The sequence below is a fragment of the Ixodes scapularis genome, unplaced genomic scaffold, assembly GCF_016920785.2.
Source record: "Ixodes scapularis isolate PalLabHiFi unplaced genomic scaffold, ASM1692078v2 PGA_scaffold6__148_contigs__length_123643588, whole genome shotgun sequence".
NCBI lineage: Eukaryota > Metazoa > Arthropoda > Arachnida > Ixodida > Ixodidae > Ixodes > Ixodes scapularis.
In genome coordinates this window covers 45,143,312-45,153,339 of record NW_024609881.1, presented here as the reverse complement: position 1 = coordinate 45,153,339, position 10,028 = coordinate 45,143,312, and the positions used below count along the sequence as shown (strand labels likewise).

Here is a 10,028-nt window from a genome sequence, read left to right as displayed (position 1 = left end):
CCCAAGCATCAAGGAGAATGGAGGGATTGGTATTCCACGCGCCACACGCGCACGCCTTCCCCGTATAAAAGATTCGAAGTAAATAACCAAAATAAAGCGTTGACGAACGCGCGTGCAAGATACCATTTGTTTTAGGTATTTGCTTTAGAAAACTTGCTACTGCTGAGGCCAGCGCGTGCGGCGCGTGGAACACCAGTCTCTGCATTCTCCTTGATGCTTGGGTAATATAGCAATAGGTCTATTCATCCATGTAAACTCAGGAACAAATTCTGAAAGCGTCTGGTTTGTCGTAGAACACCAGAAGCGCCGGGCGTCTGCCGTCTTCCATAAGCCCCGAGGAGGTCAACGGAACTAGAACGAAGTTTTGGTCAAGGCCCCGTGACCCGGTGGCAGACGATCATCCGACGACATCATTTTTTCGCAAGACAGACGACAATATGTCACGAGCTTACGAAGACCGCCACTTTGCCAGATTCTCGTACGACGCTCGGCGTCCGTGTACCAGTTACGGCCATCGGAGCGCACGCTTCGTGGAACACGACCGAAATCGTCGACTTTGGTACTGGCCCACGATTGTCTCGCCGGGGATTCGTTCGGCGTACTCGGAGTCCCTGCTAGGGCACCGGTCGCAGATCATTCCAGGACCTCTGGTCGAAGTGGAACCCCGCGACCCGGACCACGGGAGGTCCGCTTTGGAAACGAACTACAGTCCTGACGTCCTGGTGGCCTGGTGCCGGTTCCGTCAGAACAACAAGCTCATGGGTGAAGTCCTTGGTCGGGCGATGGTGGAGGCAACCGACTCTCAGGTAATTAGCTTTGGAACTGTTTAGGACAGGGGGGCCATGTTGCACGTTTTGGACTCCCAGGGGTGCTATATATGTTGCGCTTTTTGGACTCCCAGGAGACTTGGAAGAAGGAAGTGACGTCAACGACTAGAGCAAACGCAGATTGGATGTTGACAGAAGAAAACGAAATCAACACCCAATCTGCGTTTGCTGTGTCGTTGACGTCACTTCCCTCTCCCTAGTCTCCTGGGAGTCCAAAAAGCGCAACATAGCCCCCCTGGAGACTAGGGAGAAGGTAGTGACGTCAACAACGCTCTTTGGATGTTGATTGGTGGAGTCGCTGATGACGCGTTGCGTGGTGCTGCTAAGATACGTTCATTCACACCTACGTCACTTCCTTCTCCCTTGTCTCCTGGGAGTCCAAAACGTACAACATAGCCCCCATGTCGTGATTCGGATTGGGTTTGATGGGAGCGTGGCATCATGACTCAAACGGGCGTCGTATGACTCCCCCGATCATGGAGATTTTCGATGTTTGCAATGTCTGCAGTCTGGAACAACATGTTGTGTACCGCAGGCAATTAACCCACCGTGTCACGTGGGTGGGTTATACCTAAAGGGCTTTGTGTTTTTGGTATATACAGTTACCGATAAACACCAAAAATTAACCCTCGAGGCGGTTTTCTCTGAAACGGTAAAAACCGAAAAACCCCAAAATTAAACTGTCCCTGAAGAAAAAAAAAAAAAAAAAAAAGAAACGCCAGCTTTACGAGCAGAAATTTTCTACCCTACTTTTTTTTCTTGTTGACCCGAAGCACAGCCGCACTGAACTGTCCTTGGGGTTGTTCCTCTCTATCGAAACCACATTCCTTGCCCGGTTCCCTTCTGTACTCTTTACCTGCAGCCTTACTGGTCAAAAATATTATTATTTATAACTTGTATATTACCGATAAACATCAATTTCTCGCCGGCATTGTAATTAGACACCGAAAAACACCGATTCAAAGGAAAAAAAAAAAAACGCCGGTAAATAACCCCGGAATTTAAAGAAAAATGAATGCGGAAAACACGGAACTTATACGCCAGAATTCTGTCAGTGTTGCCCGGTCACCTCCTGAACATGACCGACATTAAAGACATAGCGACAGCTGAGGTTTGAAGGTGTCATTTTGAAGCAGACGGACTGTATGAACGATTTAGGGTGCGAGCGCGCGCCCATAGAGTGCGCTCGTGTTTCGTACGAAACCGCATAACACACCGGACGAAAATTCCATAACGTTTTAGAGAACCAGTGAGGCTGTATTAAGTAGAGAGCATTTCAACTGTCTGCGTAAAAGGGGAGCCTGTTTTCGTACATCACTTCGGTTCAAATAGTCACACGTGCTAAACGAAAAGCGCCGAATAAACATGGAGAAGGAAATAGACAAGACGAAGTGCACTCCAAATGAAAGTTCATTGAAACAAATACAGGCTATCAAGGGGGCACTCAAGTGCGTTTTGTGATCCTTGTTTTATTGTCACAAACGTAAAGCTTCCTAAAAAAAAAAAAAAAAAAAAAAAAAACATTTATGTGCGGCCGATTTGTGAGTTAAAAAAATGGTAAAAGATTCCTACGCTTGCCGTTGGCGCAGAACGGCAGATGGCGCTACCGAACCTTTCTGAATATGGTCGAACGACGGACGGTTTCATCACTCTTTTAATATGCAAATCAGCCTCGCATAAATGTAATTTCGTTTTTTTTTTATCATGGCTAGAGCTCGTCGTTTTTTTTTATCATGGCAAGTCTATACCCTATTTCACCTTATGATGTACCGCAGGAAAGGCTACAAGCGCGAGCCCCATGCTCTAAGGAACATCTCGGCGGCACGAGCTCTGTCAACGCTATGAGCTCGCGCTTCTAGCATTCGCTGCGGTACAACATAAGGTAAAACGGAGTATAGCAAGTTACTGCAGCCTTCTTCCTTTATTTTCGGAGAGGAAAAATGCTGGTTGTTCAGAGAGGGAAAAATGCTTTTCTGCATCAAATAAATAGAAAAAAAGAAAAAAATCTTAAAGACCAAACAATTTCAAGTACAATTTCAAGTAGCAAAGAAAATAGTTTTGTGGAACGCTTTTGGGGGGGGGGGGGGGGGGGGGGGGCTAGGTCACTGCTAAGAGGATGTAGTGGCCGGCTGTGGCCAGGGTTATCTTGAAACTAACGAGTTGCTTTATTCGAATATTTACTACCCTATACTCAGATACTTTTCAGATTTGAGTATTTTGCACTGTGCTCAGTTACTTTTCAACCAGGTACTCAGTAACTTAACTTAAGTACTTTTTCTGAGTATCTTGTACACGCCTGGTCCGAACCAGCTCCTTTCGGGAGAGGAGGAGAGAAACGTGCGAGTGGGAATGGGGAGGAGGACATTGGGGAAGGGCATTGTGCCTGTCATAATGTGCTGCCGAGGCATCGGCCTCTGAGGCATATAAGTTCGACTCCCTAATTCTAATGGCCGGTTCAGACACTTGCGTTTGAGTGCGTTCGACTGCGTTGCGTCGAGAACCGAAAACGAGTCACCGGCACATCTGAGCTTCGTATGAAGCATGGAATCCAATTCAAGGAATCCTTTTGGCACGCGATACAGGCAGCAGGGATGTCATGGTTTCTCGTTGCCACAACGCAGTTAAACGCACTCAAACGCAACTGTCTGAACCAGGCCTAAGAATATAGGTCATTTTGAGACTGAAGGGTCAGCATTGATTCGTAGAGACTAGAGCCACTAAATAAGCTACGCTTCAGTGTAACGGCACTTATCTTGGGGCTTAGAATCATGGCTGCCAGTTATCTGAAGCTTTTCCTGAAATTACGGAAAACGCTTTTCCGTCCTCCAGAAACGTTTACACAGTTTGCTACAGAGCAAAACAATATTACATGAGCTTCCTAACACCGAATCTAATGCTGAAGAAGTCGCACTTTTGAATCATGACGATCGGCACTTGCGTCTACTCTGAACAAGCACCAAAGATGGCGGCACCCACAACAATGTCGGGGAACAAAGTGCCAATACTCTAAGCGTAGCTCACTTAGTAATTGTGGATAATGTGCCTGAGCGCACCAGAGCAACGGTGCCCTCGAGTGAAGTCAGCAATATAATTTATAACATATGTTACAACGTTAAAAACTGCCAACATAAAGAAAGAAAATGAAAGACGTTTACAAATCTTTGTAATGCGAAACTAGAGCGCAGCTCTTGAGGGGGAGGAGGGGAGGGTACGAAGGGGAGGGTATGCCCCTTCTCCTCCCCCTGTCGCTGAATTTGTTCATGGGTGACGTGACATGAAGTCGTGACGTCATTTTCCCTGCTCAATTTAACGGGGAAACTGAATTGTTGATGAGATCACGTGACGTCAATTTCGCTGCTAACTTTAGCGGAAAATTTTTCGCTAACTTTAGCGGGGAAACGTCCCATAAAGGAACGTGCGCGGTTACGCCGACGGCGACGGCGACGGCAACGCCGCTCAACCCGGGAACGGGCGCCTAAGAGCTGCACTTAAAACCCCCTGTAACACCGAATTAGAGCGCAGCTCTTGAGGAGGAGGGAAGGGTACTGAGGGGAGCGTATACCCTCGTCCTCACCTCCTCATCCTGCCTGCTACTCCTCCCTCCAAGCGGCGTCGGCGTAACCGTGAGGTCATGTGACCTCACGGGGTCACGTGACGTCACCGGGGTCACGTGACCTCACGGTTATGCCGACGCCGCTCAAGCCGAAAACATGCCCCTAAAAGCTGCGCTCCAAAAAAAAAAAGAGAAAAACATCTGCAGGTTTTGTTATGCTTATTCCTGACAGAATTCTTGAACGAACATTACGTCATAGCCTAGGCTTGTCACGTGACATCCCGCTAAATTTAGCGGGACGTAAGTCCGCTAAACTCGGTGGGCGCGATCTTGCCCGCCAAATTGAACGGATGACGTCCTTCCGTCAGTTTTTTCGTCCATAGACAGGCCTAACCTGTTGGAGGTTAAAAATAACATGCCTCCGACGGTCTCGTCTCTCCAGGACTGGACGGAGACTTTGGAGCTCCGCAAACAGCAAGTGGCCGTGCTCGAAGGGAAGCTGGCCACCATACGGCAAGAGGAGAGACAGCTGGCCGAAGACCTGGCGTCCCAGAAGCAGCGGTACCTGGACGAGGCCCAAGCCTTCCAGACCAGGCTGATCACGTGCAGAAGTCAGGAAAAACTGGTCCAGCTTGCACGCAAGGCCAAGCTGCCGCACAAGCGGTCATCGAAACCCAACGTTTGCAAGACAGCCTTCCGGCTCCGTTGCGCACCTGAGCCGAACGCCGTCGAAACAAATAAAGGTCCGTGTTGAGGCAACAAGGACAAGACAATAGACTTAACGTCGTCGAACACGTCAAGAACGCGTTCGCGCCGCCTCTGGCACGAGAGATGGCGCCGCAGAGATCCACGTACCACTAGCGGTGACGACAGAGGAGGAAAAGCCTCGCAAACTCAACGATGAAGTTAACCCAATCGATCGTTGATTGGCTGCCCTTTTGGTCACGTGATGTGACGTTGCGATTGAGTTTTTCCTTTCGGATTCCGATGGAGTTCGAGCTATGCTGGTAAAATAATAAAGTTAGCGGTGACGTCAAAATGTCTCCACGATTGAGTTTGGCAATTGAGATAACTTTGTAGTTGCCAGGCAGCCGAAGTTGCCAAACTCAATGAAGATGGCGACGTTCACGCTCGCGGACGGGGCGAGCCAAAGCGATCTTTCACGAACCATCGCTACGTTTTTGATGTGTTCGGTTCAAGGTTCGTCAGGGACGTAAGCGGGGAATACTACCCGACAATCGCTGGCTCTGACAGTTGCTGCGGAAGCTTTGGCGGCGTCGCGAGGGGCCCCATTCGCTGACAGCCGAGCAGCAAGTGCTCTCAGCTTCTGAGTTGCTGGAGGCATATTTTGGTGCGGCGAAAACATCACCGTGCATCGGTGCGCTGTGAGTCGCATTATTATTCGGCGTAAAAAAAGAAAGGGAGAGAGAGGACTAGTGACAGGTGGGCGGCCATTGCAACTCTCGCGTGACCTCAAGGGCAGACAGCAGCATATTACGGCTAGGTTTCGGTTTCTTATCGAAGCGCATCTCCGCGCGTGCAATCCCGCTCCCCCGCCTAAAACGCGCAACTTGCGTGCGCCACCACGCATCGCACGTAGAAAAGGCTAGATAAGAAAGCCTCCCGACTGTCACACGAGGTTTGCCTTTTTGACGTCGGTGCCTGAAGACACACCTTGACATGCGATGCGTGGCGGTGCGCTCAGCAGGCTGCGCGTAGACACAGAAGGGCGGGATTGCCCGCGCGGGGATGCGCTCCGATAAGAAACCCAAACCCAGAAAGAGCGCCCAAATTGAGCATTTGTTCGGAACGCCGTAGAATGTTGCGCGCAGCTTATATCTTTGCAACGTGGGTACATTTCGTAGTTTTCGAGGTGCCCAGCATGATTCTCATTGAAACCACCCCTTTAAAATTAATATTTAACAATTTAATTACTCAAAATTATTTAATTACTTAATAGACCGATCCCACCAGTCAGTTTGACTACGCCACCGATGCCGCAATGCATCGAGGGAACTTTAGTCTTTCTGCGAGTGCGACCAGCTCGCTGTAGCTTTGCGTGTGTAGAGCACGACACGGCACGAGCCCTGGAAAGCACGGCCGTCTGCCTTCTGTGAACTAAAGTTATCGTGGCGTCACGCATGCGCCCAACTCTCAGTGAGATCGGCGCATTCTATTGAAAGCCAATAATTTTCCTAAACGGGCCCTTTGACGCGGACCTCTACGGCATCAACCATTTGTTTCTGTGCGATGAGTAGTTTTCGCAGAAGCGATTTTCCCCGCATTTCCGGAAACACGTCCTCTGTACATGCGAACGCAAAAGAATTTTAATATACGTAGTTAATGTAACAGTGGACTAAAAATGGTGATGACAACGTCCAATTCATAATATGACGAGGAAACACGCCTTACAATAAACAATTTTCTCTAGTTTTTTTTTTTTCCTGGTATATTTGTTTACGTAACGACGCCGTTTCGTTTCTTTACGCACTTCGCGCTGATAGCAGCGGCCTCGCTGCAAGCGGGCCGCTGGCCACACGCTCGTCGGCGAGTGACCGCGTCCGTGGCCGAGTGGTTATCGCGCTTGACTTTCGCGCGGAAAGTCTAGGTTCGATTCCAGTCAGTGGACTGCTCCTTTTATTTATTCTTTCAACATTTCGTTCTCGTGAGTTCGAGAACATTCTCGTCTTATCGAGTTCCGAAAGTTCCAGTCGCCGAACATTCTAAGCCGATGGTTCCAGAAGCCAACGCGCGTACATAAGGGGCTCCGCGTGGCGATCTGCAGTCAGTCTCGCCCCTGCGTTCGACTCTGCTCTTACGCCGACTTCGACGCCCAGAAGCTGTCTAACGCGGAGAGGAACTATTCAACTACTGAAAAGCAGTGCCTCGCTGTCGTCTGGGCAATAACAAAGTTTCGACCATATTTGTATGGAAGTCCTTTTCGCGTGGTCACGGACCACCCCTCGCTCCGCTGGCTGGCGAATCTGAAGGACCCCTCCGGACGCCTCGCCCGGTGGAGCCTACGACTGCAGGAGTTCGACATGACCGTGGTGTACAAGTCCGGCCGGAAGCACAATGACGCCGACTGCCTGTCGAGGGCTCCAGTCGAGGTCGCTCCTGCCTGCACCAAAGAGGACGACGATGAGTGTTTCCTCGGCGCTCTGGATGTCAGCGACATGGCAGCACTCACACTGTTGAAATAATAAATAAAAGGGGGGGAGCCGTCCCCTGACTGGAATCGAACCTAGACTTTCCGCGCGACAGCCAAGCGCGATAACCACTCGGCCACGCACGCGGTCACTCGCCGACGAGCGTGGCAATATGACCGCGGTCAGCCACGGGCCGGTCGGAAGACCTCCGCGAGCAGGGTTTGGAGACCAACGGTTTAGACCAGGGGTCTCAAACTCATTTGAGTGCGCGGGCCAGAGGCCAGATAGCCCATTTTCGAAAGGTCGAGGGCCAACCTAAGGGGGAGGGGAGGGGAGGGGGGGGAGGAGAGAGAGAGTGGGGAGTATTTTGAGGAGGAACCTCATGCTCCATTTTTTTTTTTAAATTCGCAGTGTAGTTATTGACATCTTCAGATTTGCTTTGTTTATAGGACTAATTTTGGGTCCTTGTCTGATGTGATAACAATATTTAAAATGGCACCACTCCTACGAGAGCAATCCCACTGCCGTTTTTTGTTCACCAATTCATTCAGGACTTATTCAAGCTCTGGATTTATTTAAAAAGGAGGAAATCTCTTCATATGACAGCGCTTTGTTTCCTGGGGATTCTTGATAGCGACAGTCTAAAAAAATACTTGTAGTTGAATGGCGATTTTTCCGTAAGGCGAACATCTCAAGCTCTTAGCTTTATCTTTGACCATTCCTCTGCTGAGCGAGGGTTTGTGCAGCCGAAGTGTGTCCTTGAGTGAAGTGCTCGCGCTTGCAGCCTAAAAGCGAAATTGTGGTACAGGTGACTAACGTGAGAAAACCAGTGGAAGCAAACTATAAAAGAAGACACAAGGCAAATGAAAACAGAAAGGTAACTGTGTAAATACGTTACAAGAGCAGAGCTATGTTTCGAAAGGAAATAAATCAGCAACCATTTGCTGATTTATTTTCGCCATGCCTTGAGCGCATTTCTTGCGCTCAAGGCATGGGAACGAGGGCTCCCAGCCCGTTGCCCGCGGGCCGCATGTTTGAGACCCCTGGTTTAGACTTTGGTGTCGGAGGCAACGGGGGACACAGGTTGATGACGAGTGAGCTGCGTCCAGCGGGGACTAACGCAGTGAAGAATACTTGTTTTTTTTTTTTTTTTTTTAACTGACGACGAGGATTCGGCACTACGGCCTCGCTATCTCCAGGATGCTGGTTGGTGGCATCGGTATGAGTGCGCTGCCATTGTGTGATGGCTGGGGAGAAATGCCGAGACTGTTGCCGCAGTCCATACGACATAAAATACAAGGCGCCTTTTTCTCCTATAGTGACCAAAACGGTTCCCTCGTTTGCACAAACAAATGTTTGAAAAGTGCTTTCGAGCAGTGGCGTGCTACTTTTTTTTTATCCTGTTATTAAGCCGACATCTCTACTAAAACATCGAATGATGTTAACGCCCTCATACTATACTTATTAAACGTTAGCGCCGATGTGTATACCAAACGTGCTGAGGCAAAAACATGGCAAAGAGATGCATGTTTCGGTCTATGAATTTTTTTTTTTTTTATTGAACAAGCAATTAATTTGTTGACATAATTCGGAAAGTAAACACCCTAACTTTAGAGGAAAGCAACATTTGACGAACAAAAAGTAACATGCACTACTCTTGCACTTCCATATGGAGTGAAAAATGAGCTGCTTGTCTGCGACACGGTGCCGTTCGCTGAAAAGGCAACAATCCGCGGGTCCTTTTTTTTTTTCTTTTTTTCTTTTGTCTTTGCCAAGGTAGCAGAGAGAGCCCGGAAACTTTGTTGCCACTGCGTCTTTCGCCCGAACAGCTTTCCGTGGGACATTTACGAGGACGTGGCCCTTGACGGCTTTCCACGATTTACTCACAAACGTGTCTCTCGCAGACGAAGTCTGTCGACTGCAGCAGGCGGTCTTTGCGCGGAATGTGTCACGCAGTGATGTGATGAGTGGTCCGAGTCATTTTGGAGCACCTTTTGGAGCAGATAAAATACCATTTTGGAGCATCAAAAGAAACTCCTGGAGCATTAGTACACATTTCATTTCCATTCCTACCACTACGAATGTTATATGTTAAGATTGACGTGTTGACCGGTCCATCCGAAGACATTGTCTACTTTGCTTTCTCACTTTTGTGCAACCTTTTGCTAGCATTAATTGCATGGCAGGTTCCATTCCTCCAAACCCCCCAAAACACAGAACTAGCTAGCTGTCTAGTTGCGTCGTAGAAACACCAGGCACGACAACAATAAGATAAGCGGTGAAGAACAGTATAAACTGGTGCAAAATATTCTTTTAGGTACGGAGCCAAATTATACTTCCTGGAAATAATGTTAGAACAGAATAATACGGAGCCTCCAAAATGACGTTTCATTGAAGTCCACAATGTTGTAATAAAACTGCAATGATTAATTCAGATAAAAGGAAAGCTTTTGCCCTTTGAGTATTTAAAACAATGGCCTTTTATACGTAGAACTTCAC

General features: G+C 48.6%; 1 protein-coding gene across 1 annotated transcript; it reads left to right on the top strand.

Annotated features, from left to right (window-relative positions):
* Positions 1-437: 437 nt before the first annotated feature.
* LOC121838470 lies at positions 438-5,134 on the top strand. Its single transcript, XM_042294749.1, has 2 exons — positions 438-806; positions 4,823-5,134. Exons 1-2 carry the CDS (start codon positions 438-440, stop codon positions 5,132-5,134), a joined length of 681 nt encoding a protein of 226 aa, XP_042150683.1.
* Positions 5,135-10,028: the final 4,894 nt, after the last annotated feature.

Excerpts from the sequence above, each read along its gene's own strand:
- LOC121838470 (XM_042294749.1), top strand. The coding sequence starts at position 438 with ATGTCACGAGCTTACGAAGACCGCCACTTTGCCAGATTCTCGTACGAC. Across the intron at positions 807-4,822 it reads TGGAGGCAACCGACTCTCAG|GACTGGACGGAGACTTTGGA; the intron begins GTAATTAGCTTT and ends TCGTCTCTCCAG.